At 41.6% G+C, this 24751-nt stretch overlaps 1 protein-coding gene across 7 annotated transcripts in view; it reads right to left on the bottom strand.

Moving 5' to 3' along the window:
* plppr2b (phospholipid phosphatase related 2b) overlaps positions 1 to 24751 on the bottom strand; it is a 46044-nt gene that overhangs the window by 3506 nt on the left and 17787 nt on the right. For 2 of the 7 annotated variants that reach the window (XM_019862362.1, XM_019862361.1), the window contains 5 exons: positions 16609 to 16797; positions 3095 to 3215; positions 1991 to 2241; positions 567 to 743; positions 354 to 490 (listed from right to left, as the gene is read on the bottom strand). In XM_019862362.1, coding sequence (XP_019717921.1) covers positions 354 to 490; positions 567 to 743; positions 1991 to 2241; positions 3095 to 3215; positions 16609 to 16797 — 875 coding nt within the window. Of the gene's footprint in view, positions 1 to 337; positions 491 to 566; positions 744 to 1990; positions 2242 to 3094; positions 3216 to 16608; positions 17509 to 23596; positions 23723 to 24751 lie in introns of those variants that run through there. The other 5 variants (XM_019862365.1, XM_019862363.1, XM_019862366.1 and 2 more) reach the window with 5 other exon arrangements.

Here is a 24751-nt window from a genome sequence, read left to right as displayed (position 1 = left end):
TATACCCTCAATAGAATACAGCAAGCATTACTAATCTAATCTATTTTTTCATGCCATCCATTATTTTGCTCACATGTTGCACTGCTTATTTTTTTTTTTTTTAACTGTCCTAAATAATTTATTATGGCAGCCTGTCAATAGCTTCCCACCCATCAATTATCCACACCTCTTATCGCAGGACACATGCTTTATAGACAAAGAATCATTCACACCAGTGGGCAATTTGCAGTCCTCAAAAATGGTTATTGTTAGAATGTGAGAGGACAAGGCCACCATGTTGTCAATTCTAGATGGGAATTTTAATGCTATTTTTAGGTCTTCCTCCCCCACCCCTTACCTGAAGGCCACTTAACTTTTCGAGTGGACTCTCAACGCGGGGCAGAGTAAGCAGAGGAATCCCAGCCGGCGTCTCCAAAGGCTGTGGTGCTGGAAGAGGAGGGTTCGGCACCACCGTTTGGGCCGGCCGGAAATTGTTGATCACACATGACACCTAATTGAGGGATGTGAAAAGCATAGATGAAATTAAGAAACAAAATGAAAGAACATTCCACTGTAACTTCTTTCACCAAGAAGGCGGCGATGGCTCCTCCGGTGATGAAGCCGGCCAGTACGTCGCTCCAGTGGTTCCTGTGCTCTGTCACCCTCACCACGCCCACCAGCACTGCCAGCAAGAGGAGCACCAGGCACAATGTCGGCTTGGTCAGACGGGTCCCCTTGGTGCGGAAAACCAGGGTCACATACATCTGGAATGAAAAGCCGTGGAAGGAAGTGGAGATCACTTGCATTTATTACCACAAGAGGGCACACTTTGCAATGTTAACAGTAAATTGAACACCTCTTGACAAATGAGGGCAACTAATAAAACATAAACGAAGGCAGATTTGTCACTTCAGTTATCAGCAGCAGTCCGTACATTATCATCAGTTTTGAATGAGTTAGGATGGAATATACATACAACTTAGTAAATCATTTTTTAATTAACCTATTTCTGGAAAATGTATCTTTCGGCAAGGCATTCTGCACTGGAACTTTCGAGCGACAACTGTGTTGTCAAACTGATTGTGTTGTGTAATAGTGTGGACTTTGTGGTTTGCTTTTTGTTTTAGTTGGGTAAGTGTTAAGCCTCAGTGGTGAGTGTGATTGTGTCAGTCGTTGTCTTTTGTGTATCGATTGTTAAATCAGTTTCAGTTTTATGAGGATTGCTTTTGTCGTAATACTGACCTGAATAACTAAAGCATCTACCATGTTCACAATCATTATTGATATTCAATCGTTTAATTATTCAACAGAAACAAATCGCCTTCACACGAGGTTCATCAATAGCCCAGCTGTTCTTGGCAAACTAGCCTAAATTACACGCTAGGACTAGCACATTACACAAATGGCATGAAGTAATAAAACTCACATTTTGGCATCTACAGGCAATAATAGGGGGTCCAGGCAAATTGTAACGGCTCAGTTGATCACACCTGCTATTATGAAAAGCTCCATCAGGAGAAAAGGAGAAACATTCTTCCAGTTTTTGACTATTTATGACGTTCAAATAAGGCCGGCCAAAAAAAAACAGGACATATCAAATGCACAGGAAAAAAAAAACCCACAGCACCAAAAGCGCCATAACTGACTAGGATTCTACTTTTGGCCACTATGCGGGATTCCAGTTAAGGTAAGCCATTTTAAACTAAAAAGAGAAACGTTTCTGCAGTTAGAAGTAGAAATTTCATTCGACCGGAACTTGTTTGCTGCCGTCTACCCTGGGTGTGTTAAAAAATTCAGCCTGACACTCTGAAACTTCACTCTGAATGTGTGTGTTTGGACACTTGGGAACTGTTACAATTCACAATGCCTTGTTTAATTCAGTTGGCTGCAACCAGTTCAGGGTGTACCCCACTTCTTGTCTCAAGTCAGTTGGGGTAGGCTCCAGCTCAGCCTTGAACCTGATGAGGACAAGTGCTGTAGGAAATAGAATGATGAAGAAATCTTTAGTTACCACAGTGTAGATGGCTGAGTAAAAGCTGAGTGCCGCATCTTTGGAGGGGAACGATTTGCGGGCGGACGCCACCAAGAAAGGGTTGCCTGTGCAAGCACGTTGCTCTGTGATGTACTGCAGTGAGGACTGGCAGCCAAGAGCCGTGTAGTTGGGCTTGCACGCGCTCAGGAAATGAGGCGTCTGGTTCCCTGTCACCACTTGACCCGCGTTGGCGAAGATGGTGGTCGTAAAGAGGCCGAAGGAGTAGACGCCTGCGGGCACGTGAATTAGAGAGACACATGATTAAACTGGAGGGATTGAATCGTTACACTGACTTCAAATAGCAACATTAGCTTCTGATAAGCGTCACTTACCGGGCTATAATTGTACATGATGTATAATAATTATATTTCAGCATTACATATGATTCGAATTTTCAGATCCTGTACCTTATAAAGAGGGTCAATATATTAGAAACAGCAAGCTGTAATGCAGAGCACTGCTATGACAGAACACTGTTAATTTAACACCTCTGTGACGGTGTCAGTCATAACGAGGTGGGTATAATAATATTAGCTGATTAAATGAGGATTAATAACCTTGTCAAAAGTGTGGAATTGTGTGGAATTAAGTGAAGCAACTGAAACAAATTGGATTCCACTACTTGGCTGCCAAAAAAATGGAACCAACTAATTTACTATCGAAACACATACAACATCAGCTCGGCTATGGCGAGCTGAAATATGCCGGCATCGTCCTGGCAGCATTATCCTGCTAAACAGGACATTGAAATCGATAATAATAAACACTTTTCTCGAAAGGAAATTTACTCAAAATGTGGTCCAAACTCAATGAAAGCTGGAATTTTGGATCCAGCTTTTATGTTGTATCTCATCATGCTGTTTTAACTGTACATCATAAAGTATATGGTGAGTGTAAATATGAGAATAGCCCCACCAAAAAAGATTACAAACCCTAAACCATAAAGACCAAAATTAACAACAAAGGCTGTTTTCTGGCTAGTCCACAGACTGCATGACTTTTAGCTTCGCTCCCAAGAAATGGAAGCCCCTCCTGAGTTCAACAAAAGAGGCGGTTCTTATCTGCAAAAAAACAAGGACTGACCCAGAAAACGGACGATCCTGCGGAGGAGCGGGTTGAAATAGCAGCAGTCTGCGGTCACGATGGTCTTCTCCTGAGCTCCCTCTGACTTTACAAAGAAACTGGTCACTTCTCCAATCAGAATCTGGGACAGAAAAAAAAGCATGAAAAAAAGAGAAAAAGAGAGACTGTCAATCAAATGGAGATAAAACTGTGTGTTTAAGAGCTGATGACCCTCACTGACTATTCTGTCACTTTAATGTAGCGCACAGCAAAATTATTCATGAGCGTTCCTCCCACTCTGCCTGGCAGCGATTATGTTGTATGTTGCCTTGGCCTGCCTGCATTTGCTTTGCCTCGCCATTTGGCAGCTTCAGTCAAGCCAAATGTTACTAATCATTCACTAGCATCCTTGTACTCTTTCATTTTGTGAGCTTCTCACAGTTAACCACAAACTTCAGGAAAAAATATGATGCAAAAGTCAAACTTTTTTTTTTTTTTTGCCTGCCTTCCTAAGGGTCACAGGGGAGTTGGAGCCTGACTTTGGGCGAAAGGCTGGGTACACCCTAGACTGTTTGCCAGCCAATTGCATGCTATATAGACCAGGGGTGGGCAAATTATGTCCTCAAGTGCCACATTTATTATTAAATTGGACAGATGGGTCAGGTCATTCGGAGATCATCTTATAAATAAATAAATAAATAAATAAATAAATAAAGAGTTGTGTATGTAATTAAATAATTTTTCTTGATCATTTTTGTGTTAGTCATTTTAATTAACCTATTTTTAATGAATTGTTCATGTAATTTAAACATCGTTTTTTTTCTCTAGTACAGCGGTGCCTTGAGATAAAAATTTGTTCCATGAACACACTCAAAACACTCAAATTAAAAATCATCTTTCTGCACTGCGATGAATGGAAATGCCTTGAAGCCATTCCAGCCTCCTCTAAAATAAACCAACAAAAGCTTTTGGAGAAGAAAAGAACAGCATAATAATATTGTGCTCAATAAAAACAGAGTAATAACATCAAAATAAAAGGTCAAGAATCAAAGGTTCTGCATCATGGTTTAATCCAATTCATTGTGCTGCTCCTTGCAGTAAGCAGACATTGGCCACCAGATGGCAGTATAATATTATCATACAGGCAAACAAAAAGCCACCACTATACTCTGTGACTCATTAAGTTTCAAAATTAGTCTTTTTTTCATAGAGGATAAATATGTGTGCATTGTGATATTGTCTGTCTACCTGTGTTGTTCCACCGTGTGTGTTCACATGGCCATCTCTTGAAGATATTAAACACGGTGTTGTATGTCAGTGGCATTATTCCATACTTAAGGCAAAGTTGGTTGTTTGTTTTCAATACATTTTGGGGGGGATTTGTTCATTGTTTTCCTAACTGCTTCTTATTCTGAAGTGAGTTCCATTATTAAAAAAAAGAATAAAAACATTGCAATTTCTCGATTAAACAAAAAAAAAATATATATATATCTGACAATCAATGCAAAAAAATATATAGAACTCTTGATAATGTCGCTGGGCAGGCTGCATGTGGCCCACAGTCCATATTTTGCGTAGCACTGATATAAACAAGCAGTCACTCACGCAATCACAAGTAGAGCATAAAAAATCCACATTGCACAGGACGGACCTCAGATTCAAACCCCAAAACCTCTCGAGTGTGAGGGAGAAGTGCTAAGTTGCTGACCATAATGAAATGCTTCTCGAAGGTCCTTTTTAAATGTTCATATACTTTGTGTGGGTCCCCTACCTCTGTTTGACAGCGAACAAATGGTTTGCATCAAATAAATTCAACCTATGTAATCGCCATCAAAATCGAACGATTGTGAAGATATGTCCATTCGGTGAAGAGCCTGCATTCCATAAGGAATCCGATCAATTTTTTTGACGAAGCAACAAAATTTAACGAAGCACCCTGTAAGCCCAGCCTTTTGCTGACAGCAGCATGGACAGATGTAGGTTACAAGCCCATACAAAATGCATGGCTCATGGCCTGAAGTGGTAGTTGATGCTAATGCACCACACGTAGCTCAACGTTTGCAGCAGTGTAACTGACAGATGGATCCCGCCATCGTTCTTGCACAGGGAGCGCCCCTAATGAAGAGTTTCCTGAGAATGATGGGACTCCAGCATAAATGGACTGCTTAGGAGTACGACCTGACCAACACTGCATAAACAAGTGGTACACAGGTCATCGATATAAATTATGGACATTGAAGGCCATAATTGTCTGCGTACCTGACAAGACTCCAGTTAAGTGAGTACCGGAGGACTAACTTGAGAAAAATTATGCTTTTTCCATTCACGGTGGTATCCTTGCCAGAACACATCAGTACTTGTACGTCAACGAAACAAAAAGCTCTGATACCATGACACAGATACCATTTTACCAGCCAACGTACGTGGATAACTTCAGGGCAGATGGAGGAGGAATGGCAGCTGTGTGGGGATATTTGAGGTTCAACACTTCATTAGTCGACTGCGATGTTTTGCAAAATTAATGATGAACTCTGGCAGCGACCGATGCAAGCACCTTTTAAATAGTGCATGGCTCCGGACTAACTTTTTCTTACGAAGAGCATAGTGGCACCAAACCTGAAATTTTAGAGGCACAAGTAGAACATTTTGGGACATTCATTGAGAATCAAATTGTAAAGTTAATATTCACTTTTCCACTCAATTTCACTTTATTACAGATAAATGGGCTCAGGTTTTTTTCCAATAAAAGAGTAAATAAAAACAAACAAACAGAAAATTTACTGGTTGCACATGTTCGAGTAGATGTAAGAATTACTTGCACTGTTTCAAATTTTAGGGCCAATCATTACTTTTTTGCAGCCTTTTGGAGTGCAGCTGTGGCATAAAGATGTTTGGGGGGTTCTCTAAGACAGTAAGAATCAGGTGACTTTGAAGCGCCGTCTTAGCATTTTTACACTATTGACAAGCTTTAAGATTTCTGAAAAAGGTTATATGGCTTAAGCTTGACACAGTGTAGCGCCTGCTTATGCTAAGCACCAGGCACACACACACAATTACGCCAGGAGCCTTTCGAGCAACGGTGGGCACTGAAGATTAGACAGATGGATTATATGTCACTTTTTTTTACCTTTAAGCTGCTCCAATATCCCATTAGCCAATGCCCACAGTGAGCATGGTTTCATAATTCTATTCTCAGAATGTGCAGGTGTAGTATTATGGCCAATTATGGCCAATGAGTGTTTGCGAATGTGAGCTTACTGCATTTTTTGGGAAGCAGACATTACGAACTGGGGAGACGTTGCTGGTGGAACTTGCAAATTACTAACTCCATTTAATGTCTGCACATCAGTTGGAACATAAAACAGCATTTGCACCACAAGGGCATTCCCCAGGATGCACACACAAAGCGACGTGATATGAGTTGTTGCTATGAATATATTATGGTATGTTGTGGCGATGTTGAGAGAAACAAAACGAGACCACAAAAATAGATACAGCATTTGAAATTCCATCGAGGTTTGTGAAGTTCACGGAAAAGTTAATGGACACAATTGTACTTGTAAAAAATGACTGCATGGACTTTCCAAAGTTGGACAAAATCTATTCTGTTTGACCTTAAAACTGGTCTAATTTGAAAAAAGTTTTTTCTTTTAAACAACATTATAGTGAATTCATACATTCTGGACATTGACTGTACAATGCAATAATTTCAGTAACATGTTGACATTTGCAACTGACACGTGAACTCGTCAGTTTTAACCCTTTCAGGGACAGCGGTTACTACAGTGGACAGCTGATCATGTTAACAGGTTATAGGATGCATGAAAAGTTAATTATATAATACATTGAATAAACAAGTAAATGTTCTCACCAATGATGGTGAGGGGGAAAAATGTATGATCATGTTCCACTGAGTGGCATTTTATATGTATTGCTGGAATTTTTGTGTCTGGTCTAACAAGCGAACAGCGAAACCCCGCATAGTCACGGCTTTGACATTCTCAATTTCACTTTTTTTTTTCCTGTAAATGTGTCAAAATCTATAAGTTGTTTGTTGAGATAATATGAAAGTTGGCACTCACTAGTACAATTTTGCAATGGTTGAGTGAGTTAGAGTGAGATGAATTATTGCCTTCAAGGCTTCATCTTCATTATGAGAAAGTATTGTATGTGCCACACTGTGTCAAACAACATATGAAGATGATATAAGTGGACACCTAATAGCCTGGCCCATCTTCTCACTTAGCAACTACTCAATTACAACTCCACCACCAAGGCCTGCGGCGAGCATGTTCGATCGCGAGGCCACCACTCCACTCTCGCCGAGTTGCCACTTCCCACCCCCTCAGCCTTGTACTGTATTCAAAAGCATCTCACATCAATACTCATCCCTTCTCATAGGCATCTCACTCAGAAAGGTCACTTGTTTCTGATTCAGCGAGCACCAACTTCCATTACAATTAAATATCAAATGTATTGACAGCCCTTGAATGAAAGAAAGAAATCTTTGTTGTGACACAGACTCGATAAAAAGATTAAGACCTGTGAATTTGAGGCTGGATTTCTTGTTCTGCGTTTGGATCGTCTGCCTTTTCTTCGGTTCAAATGATGTCATTTCACACAGTCTTGCAAGCGGGGTGTTCTGCCTGCTCCAATTTCCACTGTCTGGTAGCCTATTTGAGACGCAGTTCCCAAATAGAATGAAAAGCACCAAGCGAGCTTATCACCCGCCAGGTGCATTCACATGGTGGGTGCATGCAGTGATGTCTGGAGTGACCCAACTTAAACGGTTTTCAAGATACGTGTCGTTATTCGGAACAAGTTCTTGCAAATGGCAGGTAATGTGATGATACAAACACTGTTTAAACGAGAATTAAAAAAAATAAAATAAAATACCAGATTGCTAATCGCAAGGTACTCCTTCCGAAACAAAATGTGGATGTGAGACTCGGGTGTGCAGGCTGCACAGAAGTGTACACTAACACAAAATAGACACACACACACACACACACACACACACACACACACACACACACACACACACACACACACACACACACACACACACACTCTAGCCCAAAAAGTTATTTATCACACACACACACACACACACACACGCGCACACTCTAGCCCAAAAAGTTATTTATCCCCCCCCGCTACCCTTCCACCTTTCGCCATTGACTTGAGATCAGCACACGGTCTACTGGCCTGGAACGCTCAGGACGCCGATTCTTCATTCTCGCAGGCTTGATGAAATTGCTTACCAGGCCAGATGTGGCCCGCGGACCGAGAGTGTGACACTGCATTCCATGTGTTTGCTGAAAGCAATTTTGTCCCTATTATCCTTCAAATAAACTGAAAACTATTTCCCAGTGTTTACTACAACAGACAAAAAAAGCCCCTGGAATTACAGGGACGATTGACGCTGCAATAATTGGTGTTATGAAGTCACGCCATTTAATAAAAAAGGCAACGGCAACACGGGCTCCGGCTGGACTATGCAAGTACGCGTGACCATCTGCAGATGTGTTTGGATCGTTCCTATCGTCATTTACACCTCGGGCTTGTTGTGTGACGGCACTAAAATTAGATGCCAATTTACGCCAGAGAGGGTGAATTCTATCTGTCACGGTGTTAAATTCATTATGGACGGGTTTAGGCTGTATAATGCAGATTTCTTTGGGAAGGTCTTAGCGTGTTTGCATGGTTGACGAATGTTGGAAAAGCTGACTGAAAGTAGCAGAAAAGCAAGCGATATGAGAGGACGGTGTAAAGCCTCTGTAAATTGACATTGCAAGTTCAGCGCTAGTCTTTAAACACACACAAGCACATCGCCTCACACACTAGTGCTGGTAACCATGACAATTGAGCTACAGCTCCATTATCATCACCCACATCCTCTTCTTGCATCTCCTATGTGTCTCGCCCCGCTTTTAGTCACTTTGCCAGGGCAGCTTTCCCGACGCTTTGTGGAAGAGAAACTAGGCTACTGGAAACATTGTAATTATTTCAGTGTTTATTTCTCAGTCGCTTGTCTCTCTCTCTCTCTCTCTCTCTTTCTCTTTTTTTACACTCCCTCCCCACTCTCAGAAAAAGGGGAAGATTAGTTTAGTATGAGGTATGACCCCATTCCTCTTGGCCTCTTTTCCTGATCTCTCATTCCTGTTTGCCTTGCATCTTCTCTCCCTCCTCCTGGAATTATCCTTCACTTCCTATAAAACGGTTGTGTTTTCATCAAGGGTTTTATGCTGGACCCGTGCGAGAACAGCTAATCTTGCGGTGCTGTGAGAGAATTGCCGGATTAGAGGGCTCTCGCGTATGGGCTGAAGCGTTTCTTACGGACCCGAGAGCTGGTCAGGCGTATGGTCATGGGGTAATATGGAGGCCTCTGTCTTGTGTGATTGGCATTGACAGGATAAAGCTGTGATTATCCGTAGCAATCCTCCTGGGTTTTTTTTTTCTTTTCTTATTCGCTACTCCATCGTAAAGACAAATTTACAGACTGTTCATCCATCTATTTTTCTTCTTCATGGTTAATCGCAAAGAAGACTGTCAAGGATGTAGAATTCGACACCCAATCCACGATAATATACATGTTAAATTTACAGCTCTCTGACAGTAGTATTACCTTCATAAAGGCCAGAATTTAACTAAATTATTTCAGTTGGTCAATTCAAAAAGTGAAACTCAAGCACTGTGTTATATAGATTTACTACACACAGAGCGAGAGCGCAAAAAAAATACACACACACACACACACACACACACACACACACACACACACACACACACACACACACACACACATACATACATACATACATACATACATACACCTCATCCTTTCTCCAAAACCCTCCCGTGGAAGGGAACAACATGGGAAGTGATCTTCTAAACAATCCACTGGCAAGAATAAGAGGGAGTTTCAGTACAAGACACAAATCTCGTCTTCCGCTCTGTAGTACTTCCAAGCCTCTTCTGTCTGTCAGTCATCATGGGGCTTCATTATTCATGAAAGATTGTCCCGAGGCTTCGTAACATGCAAACTTCTGGAAAATTTGCATTCGGGCATTGTACGGACGTGTATGTGTCTGCTTGCGTTGGCGCTTTTTTTGCACATCGACAGTGTCTTGCATAGCTGTTGACAAGTGCAGTCAACTGAAGAATGCCACAGACGAGGATGATTGCCACGACCACAATTTCTATTGACGACGCAAACTTAGCGAATGCATGGCGGGTTCACTCGTCAAAGATGACAGGAAATCGCATGATTTTGTCAAGAACCTGAGTTGAGCATAAGAAGAGAGCAGACAGAGAAAATGACAGCAGCTATAATCATGAGAGGCAGATGCATTGTAGCATCGGTGCACCTCATAATTGTAATCGTTTTGCGTATGGGCAGGAGCACGGCCTATCTGAGCAGGAAGATGTTGAACTTCAAATTAAGTTAACTTAACGAATATACTTATTGACCAAAATTCCAAATCAACTTTGACAATGGTCAGACATTTGGAGAACATCAACTCAATAAGGTGAAGACGGACCTCAGATTTGATCCAACAACCTTAGAACTGTGAGGCAGGCAAAAACTGTGCTGCGGAATGGATAAGATATTCATGGTTCGGCATTCACATATTCGCCCATTCATTATTTGCTGTTTTAGTGCAAAAACAGTATTTTGTGGTAGCTGGGTGTTCAAAAAAAGCATGTTGAAGTGAGTTAAGGAGTTTCATTTTGACACATATAGTGCTTTTCTGCCATCTAGTGGGAAATGTAAACCTTTTTAGTGGGGGTGTTTATTACTCACCGGTTTTCGCTATTCGTGGCAGGCATTATTCTCTATCCAACGGGAATTGCAAGGCTTTCCTGCACTTCTATTCTCAAAATCCAAGGAACAGATAGTGTTTGTTCGAACTTAGAGGTTGCACTGTATTAGCAAATTTGTGCCACTGAGCGAGGCCCTCAAGTGGCCCTACGGTTGATTCAGGCTGAAAATCCGAGGCATTCAAGCACAATGAAGCATTGTTTACGTCCAGCTTGGTCTGGAAGATATGACAGCGCAATTTTCATGCATCCGCAGCTTTCGCCAAATAAAACCTGGCATATCTGGATGATATGGTTTGCCGCCATGATTTTTCACAATCTCTCCCCTCATGGAGATGTATTATGCATGAGGGCTCAGCCCATCCCTTTACAGACAGCAACAAATAAACAGGATAACTTTGTTCTCTCTCTCTCTCTCTCTCTCTCTCTCTCTCTCTCTCTCTCTATATATATATATATATATAAATATATATATATATATATATATATATATATATATATCTTCATTTAGGTTTTTATTGTTATTTTTGGAATATAGTTTTCTTAATGGGGTAGTGGTACATTGGGAAGACTTTGATGCAGGCAGCATGGTCCCAGTTATCGTCACCTGTGTCGTTGAACAGGATAACTGATGTAGAAAGAGGATGGATGCATGCATGTTTTACTGATTTGATACTTTATGTTTCCTGTGATCCTCCACCCTTCTTTGACAGTGTTGTGACTGCAACTGTATAATGTCTCACCAACAAATTCGGAATGTGCCCTCTTTTAGCTTTCCGATACAGTTAGAGAGGTTTACACTTAGCCGCATTAGCACAGAGTTCTCCAGGGTAAAAGTATTTAGCATTTGGTGTATGGGCCACATTCAGTACTAATTGCGTAGAAATACCCCCGCTCCTCCCACACACAAACACACACAAACACACACACTTCTGGAATATCATTCATTCACGGCATCACATCCCTACTGCTTGTACTTATAAGAGTGAGCACAGTATGAGTGCTTTGCCACATGCATCTGAAGCGTGTAATTACCATTTGATCCATGATTGGCCAAAGGTTAATGACGCCATTTGGCAAGTGAACTCAAGCGTGCTGCAAGCATAGAAACAAGACAAAAAGAAGTTGGAAATTATTCAAGCTAATTCACGCCTCTTTTGAAGTCTCTTTCAAGTAAAACATATATGCCCAATCTCGCAAGGATTTAATGGGGTTTCAGGAAAGAAAAAAAACTAATATACAGTGAACCCTTGCAATTTGCGGAGGTTAAAGACCAAGAATACCAAATGGTTGTGAATAGCAGACACCCCATACCTCTAACAATGTTCAGAATGGCCTATACAGTCGTCCCTCGCTATATCGTGGCTCACTTTAGATATGCAACTTCTCTCAGTTCAGGTCAGTTACGGCACTAGTATCAGTCATTCCTCATAGAGAATAAAGTATATATGATTTTGAGTACTACTATATTGTCCTTCTACATGTGCTACGGCACCATTTGTGTTCAAGCCTTTCCTAAAAGGGTTACACCACCGCAACATACTGTAGATAAGCTAGCGGACTGAAAGGCTAATCCATGTTGTTGATTTAAACACAAAAAGTGTGGTTATCTTTGTTTTATGTTTGGTTGGACAGTAAACCTCAAGTGGGAGAGGCAATAGACAGCTTAAAGCCTCTATTTTGAAAACTTGCTCTGTAGTTGCCAAAGTGCTGCTTATTGTGAAATGAGTTGAGTTCACTCCAACTATACAGTGCTCCTGTGTCAAGTCTGCACTCGTAACAGCCAAAGGACAGCCCATATCGCGAAAAACTCATGGAGTCGAGTCACTCATATCTCAGGCAACCTCTCTATAGGGTATGTGTCGGAAAATACTGCATGTAGAACACCAACAGTGATTACCGCTTGGTGATGCTAATGCCTGCTCTTAAAATACAAGCACAAAGAGAAACAGCGCGAGGACTCAGTGGCAGAGGGGATGTGCACTGACATCCACCCGCACACTCACCACCTTTACTGATCCATTGAAATTTGAAACATTACTTCCAAGTAGACACAAGTGCTTCTATTTGCCTCGCTCGCTCACTCCTTCACTCTCTTTCTGCATCACACACCACCATACCAGCATAGAAGTAACTGCCTCTTATTTCACTTCAGTTACCACGTCGGATATCAACAGTGGTCAACTGTGCTCTTCTTGATTTCGCTGCATGCAAGATTGATTTTGAAACCATTTTGAAGCCAAATTCTTTTAATCATCGTCCATCACAGATCTCAGGCTGCTGACTCTGTCAATCGACGCTGTATTATGAAAAGAATAAATCACCACATAACAGAGAGGTTGTTTAAGACATTGATTTTGTTTTCGCTACTGTGAACATCACAGGCACGTTGTAATGAGGTTTGACTGTACCCATAGGTGTGAATATGAGTGTGAATGCTTTTTTGTATGTGGCCTGTGACTGGCTGGGAACCAGTCCAGGCTATACAGTAATATAGACTCCACCTCACCCTTGACCCTAATGAGGAAGAAAACGCAATAGAAAATGTGTGAATCAATTGATTGATATGTTTGAATGTGATCATCTCAACGTAGCGGTGTTTCTGGCGGTTGAAATTATTCAAATGGTTTGATTTTCCTGACATTGTCGTTGTGTGGGATGGCCCACCATACGGTGACTACAACAACCACAGAAAACAAATGATTGGCCCTTAAAATCTATCTATAGTGGCTCTGCACATGGGTGTATGGGAGTGCTAACCAGTGAGTTTCAAAAAATAATTTCAAATGTGAAGGTTGTTGATGTTAGTGGAGGAATATGTCCTTTTGCTGTTCGTAACATAAAAGACTGAGTCAGATTTGAGAGAGAAGTGAAATCTACCCTTTTTTTTCCTGCCCATGTTTGAACACACAGGCTTGTGGGATGGTGCTCTTTTTCCTAAAGCTAGAGCGAACACAGATGCTCTTACTTTGAAAAAAAAAAAAGAAGAAAAAAAACACTTCACACTCCGGGCAAAATCATGCCACTCCGCTCCCACTTTGAGAACCTCACATTTGCCTCACGCCCGCAGCCCCACACTAATCGACTGCAAGCTTGGTGAACATAAATACACTGTCGAAACTGCCATCTGTGTGTTACAAAATCTTTCAGGGCATTTCAGTGGAGCCTAAACTGCTATCTTAAATGTAAACAAAAAGGGAGGTGTCACACATGACAGGAAGGCTTTATGCTTACTGTCAACTCCTACAACAAAGCATTTCAACTCTCATTGTACTAACTGACGAACCATAATTATAGTCACAATCAGCTGAAGAGAGCCAGTGACAAAGATATTGTTACTCCTCTAGAAAGACTATGGATGAAATAATGCTGATGCTCCACCCCTCTCAAAGTCTCTGTTCATCCCAAAATTGTTTGACAGGGTTAGGGCCAACGCCCTCGTCAAGATCTTCCAACTCAATACCATCTCTCACTCAAAATCAGCTGGGACCGACTCCAGCCAACAAGTGACTCTAATGAGCACAACAAATATAAAATTGATCAATGGGACAAATTTATTTAATAACTGTGCCCCAAGACGATATGAATTGGTTCACTTGTTTATGATCTGTTTGAGGGAATGTCTCTGCATCTACGTGTGTGTGTGTGTGTGTGTGTGTGTGTGTGTGTGTGTGTGTGGTGCTCAGTGATGTTGTACAGAGGCAACCATGTCGTTACGCCACTTTACTGTACGACATCAAAGAGACAACAAGCCCAGGGGGACAAGGCTGACATGGAGACACAGCTTTGATGAGGATGCGCAGATGTTTCATTATTAATAATATGCCAGTGCCGAGCCAGGAAAGTGTAACTACACTTTGTATTTATTTCTCATTGAGTATCGATTGAACATGTATGTTTTGTAGTCATTCATTGATGTAAGAAATACTAATAACGAATAAATATGCATTCAAATGTCTGTCATGTAGTGTGAGTCACTGGCTGAGTAACGTGCCACTGTGTTAAATAAAAACGGTTGACTTTCTCTGAAGTGTCCCTGTTGTGTGACCAGCAAACCAACACAGCACCAAGTGAGGAGGTTATACCGTGGAGGAGCCCGTTGCCCGACTGTCAACCGAGAGGAGCCCGAATATCTTGCTAGCTAGCTAGTGGCTAGCCCCACACGTGGTAGCCAGAAAAGCCCAGTGAAAATCCGGTGCTCTTTAAGTGGATATATTTTCACGGCTCAAACGTATGGATGTGTAAGCATAAGAAAGATGCCAGACGTACAGGTATTATATTGACAGTAGGATTTGGTTTCAGCGCATTCAGCAAACACATCCAAATTATTGAGAGCAGAAGCAATGGTGAGATTTTTCACGATTTTGATCCGTTATTGTTTTTACTGGGCAAGTTTTTAATGATTCACATTTTCTACTTCAGTTGCAAACCACTGTTGGCCGATGAAGCACATTTGACTGCTGTTTGATGAAAAGCAGCACAGAGAAAATGCAAACAGCTAAATTAACTTCCCATGCTGCTATTTAGACACCGACTGGCTAGCTAAACGAACGGATGGAAGTTTTTAACATGTTTATGGCAGAATGGGTAACTTCTGCTTAATATTGTGTAATCATTAGCAAAAGATCAAATGTGACTAACATTGCCTGTACACTTAATGGTTTTACGATGGCAGACAAATTACTCCAAATGTAGTTTGATGAAGGCGGCCCGGTGTCCAGTGGTTAGCGCGTCGACCTCACAGTGCAAAGGTCGTGGGTTCGATCCCGGCTCCGGCCTTCCTGTGTGGAGTTTGCATGTTCTCCCCGGGTCTGCGTGTGTTATCTCCAGGTACTCCGGTTTCCTCCCACGTTCCAAAAACATGCATGGCAGGCTGATTGAACACTCCAAATTGTCCCTAGGTGTGAGTGTGAGCGCGGATGGTTGTTCGTCTCTGTGTGCCCTGCGATTGGCTGGCAACCGGTTCAGGGTGTCCCCCGGCTACTGCCCGAAGATAGCTGTGATAGGCTCCAGCACCCCCCGCAACCCTTGTGAGGATAAAGCGAATTGGAAAATGGATGGATGTAGTTGATGAAGTTTTGTTCTGAGGTCAAAACTCAGTTCTGGCCTACCTGTGTGGAGTTGTGTGGAGTACTCCAGCTATGTCCACATACCAAAAACAAGCATAGACTGAGTGAAGAATATAAATTGTCCATAGGTATGAACATGAATGTGAATGGTTGTTTGTCTACGTGCGCACTGCGATGAACTGGCAACCTGTCCAAGGTGTACCCAGTCAGCTGGGATCAGCTCCAGCTCAGCAGTGACTGAAATTAGGATAATGGATGGATAATTGATCTCAAACAAAATTTTTGCTTTGAAATCCAGACAAACTGAAGATGGACCAGTCTAATGAAAAAAAAAACCCTCAACAAATCAAGCCATGCTCAAGTCTGCTATAAAGCTGTGAACAGATTGAACAGACATTCCCTGTAAACTGTGGCTGTCTCGGACTGCGCTGCGGAGGACAGATTTAGTGCCGGTTGCCATGGTTATGACACGGAACGCATGCACACAAAAACAGAGAAGCGAGACCACGAGGACGCACACCTACACACATCCCTCTTCTTTCAAACCATGTGCACGATGGGAACTATGGATTGGTGCGTGCGTGTCACCCATTTTTAACACCTGTGGGAGCGTGGCATTTTCACTGATGGATACTGACTCACCGTCACAGTCGGGATGGCCGTAACCAGGGAGTAGACGAGAACAGGAGGCGCTTTGCTGTAGTCCTCCGGTCCTGGGTACGGCTTGGAGTACGATTTGTCGAAGCAGAAGAAACCTTGGATGTGCACGGGGAAGGTGTCCGTGTACTCAAAGTAGTACGCCAGCAGCACGGTCCCTGCCATGATGACCAGCTGGAAATAAAACATATTGGGTCCAGCTTAAGGGCTTGGATCCGCTCAAAAAGTGAAACATCCACCTTTTAAATCCTTCACCGCGCAAAAATGATGAATTCCTCCGTGATGTGTCAAATGAATCAAGTGTGCACGGAGAGATAGCGAGGGAAGAGGAGGAGGGGTAGGGCGGGAGTTAGTGAGGCAGTCGGTGGGAGACAAATCGGGAGAAATAAGAATCGACGAGCAGCGATAAGAGCCACAGAGCAAGAGATAGATGCCTTCAGCAGCGTGAGCGGGCAGAGAAACACATTAATGAGGAAGGGAAAAACACTTTTTGGAAGCGGAGGAGGACAGGAGAGGAAGAGGGGTGATGAGGCACAGATGGCATGAATTAGAGCACAGCGGTTAAGAGAAGTCAAAACAGGACAAAAAGCATCGCTGAGCAGAGTAAAGGGTCGGCAAGATTACACGCTTGCGTGACCTTTTTGCTTCATCCAACTTATTATGCCGCACTCAGAAAACACCAGCTACACATTATGCAAAAGCACATGCCATCAAGCATGAAACATGACCTTTTTAGTAAACAGTCACAAAGCATAAAATCAAGACTGACGTAAGTGGATGCAAAATGGAAAACTCACAATTCTACACAAGCAAGAGCGATGCGCTGAATATTCATTCACACTCCAATTATTGTCAGGACACTAATTCGTCTACGCAGACTCCCGCGCAACTGTTCTAATTCTGTGTGAAGATTTGTCTGGCTATTTGAAAGGATTAAAAGAGAAAGTTCATAATCTGCAAAACAAGTGTAAAGAAAGAACTTCAGAAGTAGTGACCTGATAGCCATAATACATATTCGGTAAACAAAGAGTACTAGAAAAGGCTAAGGACCACGAAGGGGTTAGGGCCAGGGAGTAAAAAAAACAAAACAGTTCATAAACTGACAGAGAAAAGTAGCTAAAAGTAATGCCATTTCCAGAGACTTTAAATCACACACCTGTCTGGCACACCCTCCAGCTAAACCATGCGTAACCTGGGAATGTCGGCGTAACCGCCTAAGATGTGCGACTCATTGAAGTCGGAGGCTGTAAATCGTAACACAAGTAAAATTCTTGAGACTTGTGAATGCCATAGAAATCAGCTTGGAAAATATAGCACACTTCAAATACGAAAATAACTTATGTAGAGAATGTGTCATCGCCAGTAAGACATATGCTCCTCTCCATGTAACAAACTACACAGAAGACCATACATTTTTTTTTTTTGTTCTCTATGAAATCCAATAACAAAAAATAGAATATTGTGCTTATGATCAAACACGTTTGAAGTTCTGTCAATAGAAAGAAAGCAGGCCTGCTTGCCATTGTATATCAGCGGTGCTCTGCTATCTTGTAGCGCCACAGATCGCAGGCGAGTCACTGTAACGTATGTGATGACCGACAAAAAACAAAAAAAAACATCCATCCATCCATTTTCTAATCCACTTATCCTCACAAGGGTCGCGGGCGTGCTGGAGCCTATCCCAGCTGTCTTCTGGCAGTAGGCGGGGACACCCTCAACTGGTTGCCAGCCAATCGCAGGGCACACAGAGACGAACAACCATTCGTGCTCACAATCACACCAAGGGACAATTTAGTGTTTTTTAAGTCTTTTTTTCCCTTTTTCTTTAATCTCAAATTCATTGGTTGATTTTGGCATACCAGTGCAGGACAACTCTTTCAGTTTTTCTGTCTTTTTCTGTTCAATAAAAATTGCCCTTTTGAAGAATTGTTCACTATTTGCCTTTATCTTTACACAAAGTGCTGCTTAGTGTAAAGATAAGATAAGAAAACCTTTATTTATCTCACAATGGAGAAATCCGCAATCTACAGCAGCAAAATTTGGAGGGAAAAAAGTAGAAAAGTGAGTTGAGTTGAGTTCACTGCCACCATTACAGCACTTATATCAACTTTGCAGTTGCCATTCAAAGAAAAAGAAAAAAAAGAAAAAAACAAGAACGTTAGCAATGGAGCAGCAACATTAGTACTTGCTCGAGCAGTAACACAGCATGAAAGACATCCGCCAATCTAGACTGCCAAAGCAGGAGATCCATGGTTGCTATAGCGATGTCAGGAATGCCGTTCTCCTTTCATCATTCAAGCAAGCGCACCATCAACACAATTTTTCAGTCATAAAAATACGATAATATGTTGGTAAATTGTTGCTTTAAAACGTGTAATCACGAAGGATGTGAGCACCCACACATTTCTCTGAACATGCTGGCAAATCCTACAAACACCCCCGGCTTCTTGTTTATATATAGGCCAACAAAATCACGCAGCTTTTGCCATGACCTTTTCCCATGTTTGTCGACTTTGACATGAGTTTTGTGTGTGTCGACTGCGTGGGTTTTGTGTGTGTGTGTGTGTGTGTGTGTGTGTGTGTGTGTGTGTGTGTGTGTGTGTGTATGTTTGTATGTTTTCAGTGAGGGTATCTCTGTGGGCATGTGGGTGCATTCCTGCGTCTGGGGAGGAACTCATTCGTCCTTGCTGAGCTACAGAAGGAGAAAGCGAGGGAGCGATGGCAAGAGAGAGTAAGGTCTAGGACGGTAGGATGATGGGTGGGAGGAAGATTTACATTGTTTAATCAGGACGACCTTCCCATGGGAGGTTTGCCATGTCGTTTAGCATCTGGTGTTACATTTCAGAGGCATAATAGCTGACTGATCTAATTGACTATCCTGTCAGTCTCACAGTTCAGGCCATTTGACCTCCACTTGAACAAATAGCCATCTTCTGATACGTAGACTCATCTGAATATTTATAAAGGTCATTCCGATGATTTCTAATTTACGTCGAGTCGTCGCATTTGCATAAAAGTAATTCTTAAAGCAGTAAGGACACAGGACGACTGCTGATAAACGTCTGCTAGGTCAAAGAGGGTTAAGATGGGCTGTCAGAATTCTCTGCGGCGTTTATGAGTTCACCTGGTCTCCAAAAGGGTGGAACCTCAAAGTGTCAGAGGAAATGCCAAATGTCCTTGAGTTCACATGAAACACCTGCTTACAATTGGTTGTCATATTGAATAACCTCTAAACTTAAGCATATCACCACCTCTCAAGCTCAGCACCAGGAATTTGACCAAAAATTATCCTCTGAAGTCGTACAAAATCCCGGACTTCAGTTGTCAAAAAAACAAAACAAAAAAACAATCATATATTAGCCAAAGGAAAGGGACAGACATATTCCACACTACAGTAAATCTACCGAAGCAAAACATTTATGTCAAATGATTTATTGTTATTTGGTTGGGTGTTCCTGCTTCCTGGTGTTGATACTCATGCAGTCGTTTACCAGAATGTTGGACATTTGTGCAAGTCTGCTGTTTCAGGGGTTCAGCAAAGAAAAACACAGTCATAAGAGATATCGTTCACTTCAAAAGTACATACAGTAGATATCACCACAAAGTCGGATAGACGTACTAAATCAGATTTGAGCACTTAGACCTGAAGGGTTAACAAAACATACAGGTTGTATTGTATGTAACATTTGTCTACAAAGGCGTTGGTCCTCATTGTATTAAATGATGTGAAATATTTATTGTGTGTTTAGATTCTGAAGATGATGCAGCAAAGGCAAAAGAAAATTATTTGGACAAATAATATGATGAAACTATTCGTCCAATATGTGACATTATACACATATTAGAACTCTAAATCCCATGGCTGCGTTATGCTGATACCTCAGTTTTTAAGCGAGCTTTTTCATTTGACTGACATTTTAGATGTGCGGAACACTATCAGGTTCAATGAGTAGTGAGGACGATAATGAAAGTGGTTCAGGAGAGCATCTTGAAAGATGAAAGAACTCGTGATTCACTTTGTCACATCAAAAGACTTCTCAATTTTTCATCGGCGGAGACTCAGCTGTTTGATATCACTGTCGTAATAATAAAATCAGACATGTCCAAATCATTTCACAACGTCCGAAAATGTTCGCAGCTCAAGCGCAACACTCAAGATGAGTGATTTATTCATAAAAACAGCCGGAAATAAAGGCTAGATGAACAAACTCCACTTGGGCAAGGAATACAGATGGTTTGGAAGAGGAGTGAGAGAGGCCATCTATGTTCAGGTCGAACGATCCTCGCTAAACAGAGGAGTGGGTATACGACTCTCCCACACATCTCCCACATACAGGGCCTCTCTGAAAGGCATTTCAACACCCCATCACCACCTCCAAAAAACAAGGCGATACTATGGAAGCGTGGAGATGCCAGTGTGGAGTAAAAATATTTTGACTGGCAAATACGTTTAAACCTACTTGCGAGTACATTCAAACGTATTTAAGAAATATGTTCAAAAGTACGTTCTATCCTACACACAAGTACGTTTGAAAGTACTCGCAAATACATTCGAATGTACTTGTAGGCTAAATGCTACAAATGTAGCATTTTCCCATCATGCCACAAGGTATTGACTTGTGCATGCATTATGGGGGGAAAAAAACCCAAGGGTCTGATGAGTTTGTGATGGATTGATTATGTATGGTCTTAAATGGAGATGAACATTACTGTGTCTAAATGACGCTTGACAAACTTTTGCATTTGAATTCTTCAATGGTACACAATCGGTAGAAGAAATTTCCGCATTGAAAAGGGTTGAAAAAAATTGAACAGAACTAGAGCAAAATATTCAAATGTTGTCAGCTTCAAGGTAGCTTCAGTCATCTGATTTTGGAGGATGACCCTCATTTGAATGGCCTAGTAACCTAAAAGGATTTATCAACCATGCATTTAAGCCTTAATGAACATAACTCTCAACTTCAAAAGCAGCGAAAATCAAAGAAATCAAAATGACTATTGCAGCATAAAAAAAAGTGGTAGATCCCTCTTTAAAGCCCTTTATAACTGCAAAATAAAATATGGCAAAAAATAGCTTGCTATGGGACTGATGTCTCTTGGGGCCGAAACATGTGAGCTTGTACAAGGCTGCATGTCTTCTCCCTGGAGCCAGATGGCACAAGAGTCATGCTCACAGAGGGTGAGGACACGTATGTGGGTGCTGGTGTGAAGCGGAGAGGCCCGCTGCTCGGAAAAGATGCACCTCAAATTTAATTTTCCACTTGTTTGACAGTTAAAAATGTTAAAATGCTACTTAAATATGCCTGTAGCGTCAATAAAAGTCATGTAATGGACCTTGGAATTGATTCTTTGTAAAACTGGGTTCCAAATACAAACAAAATGGAGGTCGACAGATTGGTTTCGACCTGTGCGCGCTACATATTGCAAAATACCTCATATTTTATTTCTCCATGTTGCTTTCCAATCTTAATTCAAAAGCACTACTGTGAGATTTTAGCTTTCAACTTTAATAACACAGTATTTTCCAGGTGCACTACTGTTATCCGAGACGGGTTTGTATATTCTTTTGAAAAAAATATTCAAGAGCAAGCTTTGGGTGGTCTTCACAGAAAGAAATGCTCTAAATGAACATGAGAAAAGCTACTTCAGACTCACTTTACATCTTCATCTCTGATTTGCAGGAGGATGGCAAGTGCATGCACACAGCCTCCTCAAAGGAGCACATCTTAGTGCCTAGCGCGCCTCCTAGTGTCCCCAAGCCGTATCGCAACAAAATCCCCAAAGTGAGAACAAAACGGATGAGCAGAGGGATGGATGACAATGGACAGAAAGAGTGGCAGAAGCTCAAAGAGGGGACTGGGATCAGGGCAGTGAGGAGGGAGACGAACAGGTGTAGGAAATACAATGTGACAAAAAAAATTGAAGATGGAAGTCAGAAGACATGAGGAAAACAAAAGAGGATAAACGAATGCAAGTTTGCAGTATGAGGAGACTCTCTGCAGCACTTTTTTACATTTCCACCATTTATTTTCTCATTTTGTGTCCTGTTCATCAATCTTTTATCTCTCCTGAGAATGTCGTGCGAAATACGACACGCACTAATGCTCGCTTTGTTGGAGACTCGTCCAGTTAAAAGGTAACATTTCATTCAATTATCATAAGGCAGAATCAAAGGGGACACTGGTCTATTCTACTGTGGAATGATGTCAGTGTTTGTATACCCCCTAGTGGAGTCACCCTCTGTGGAAAAGATATGCTGGGTCGGGAGCAGAGATAGATTCATGTTTTAAGGCAGCACAGATATCACACAAGGACATTATAGAACAGGGGTGGCCAAGTCCGATCAGCAAGCATGATAACGATCCTGACCATGTGAATAATGTGTCTTGGAGGAATGAGACATCTAAAACATGCTCTCAGGGGGCTCTTGTGGACCGGAGTTGGACATCCCTGTCATCAAAGAATTTGCATCAAGGAATGCCGGAAGCCAAGACTTTTTAAATACTTTAACAATCTAATTCTTAAGATAAAAAGAAAAGAAGCACCCTGGGTAGCAAAGCCAAAGTTATTCCAATAAGGTCCCCTTCATTTCCTACATTGTTGCAATGCACGGTATGGGTATTTTGTAATTGTCTTCCCTTCATTCTAATTATTATTTGCTGTAGCTGTGTGTTTTCTTTTTATATAATTATAAGTATTCTAAAGAAAATCCTTCACTCCAGTGTATTTTGGTTTGCATGTGTGTTGGTGTGTTGGTTCGCACAGGGCCATTCAAGCTCGGCACAACCACCACTGCATATAAATAATAGAAATGGAAAGAATTTGTTCCGGGGTTGACTCGTTACATAACATTTAAACATTTTGAGAAGTCACCTTTCAGGCTTCATGCATTTCACTCAACATTCTTAAACAAAATGCAACAGTAAGAAGTTAACTACTTATCGTTAAAAGAAAGAATTTACTGTGTACTCACCATTAATTCGAGTGACTAACATGTAGGGGTAAGACTACTGCTTCTTTCTTGGAGGTAGATCCACTGCAGTCTTTAAGACAATAAGCATCTGATTATGCAGCCTACATTACTATGTTATCGTCAATTTAGCAATGTTGTACTGAGCAGCCAGGACAGAGACGTGCAAACTGCTTTCCTCTGTCACAAGACATTCAATTTCTGGCTGTCAACACTAGTGTAGCATCCAAGTGGTGGCATCACAAAAAAGTCATAAGCAAAGCTAGCAAATGGATGGAGTTAATCCTTCTGCCGCACACTGATCTGAAATCTCTCAAGATAAGATGAAGTCGTGAATTATTTCATACGCGACAGCCATTTGAGATATTTTTTTTCAGGCAACTGAAAGAGGCACAATTTTTTTTCGCTACGCACTTATACTTAATAATTCATTAATCAAAGTAACATGACAGAATCGAAGTGAGAATATATCCATTCATCCACTGACCCTAATTGGGGTCAAAGATGAGCCGGAGGCTATCCTAGCTTTGCGTGAGAGGCTGGGTACACCTTTGACTTGTCGCCATTCAATCACACGGCAAGAGAGAATAGATACCAAACCAATTGAACAAACTGGAAATAATTGACAATGCAAGCATGATTTGACCTCATTCAGAGCGTACAGCAGGGATAATCATTTCTTAATCCTATATGTGCACGTGGCCCAATACCAAGTCAAGCGAGGAACAGGATTACATCAATGGATATCGATGTTTACAGCACATTCTATAAATAGATAATCATGGCACAGCTCATCCGGACTTCATTATAAACTCAACGGTGATAAGGAGCTACTGTACATATCATATGTGTCTCCCACTCCCATCTATCGAAAACGGTTACAGGTGGGAAGCTGGCAGCTAACAAGTGTTTCCACCATCCTCTCGACAACCAAGAAATCCCAGCGCAACAAGAATGTCAGGCAGGTGCTATTCATGGAAATAATGAGGGGATGAGCGCTGACTGTATCTTTGTGCGGGTTGAGGGTTTTTACATTATCATCAATGTGAATGTGCATATTGAAGAGGCGGCCTGAATACTGTGTGAAATTTGTAATTAAATGAGTAAAAAAAAACAAAAAAAGAGCTGCAGAGATTAATCATGGATATGTTGTAATAA

Source organism: Hippocampus comes, unplaced genomic scaffold (assembly GCF_001891065.2).
Source record: "Hippocampus comes isolate QL1 unplaced genomic scaffold, H_comes_QL1_v1.1 scaffold7, whole genome shotgun sequence".
NCBI classification, from domain to species: domain Eukaryota; kingdom Metazoa; phylum Chordata; class Actinopteri; order Syngnathiformes; family Syngnathidae; genus Hippocampus; species Hippocampus comes.
Note: the sequence above shows the minus strand (reverse complement) of the source record. Positions and strands in the feature narration are given on the sequence as shown.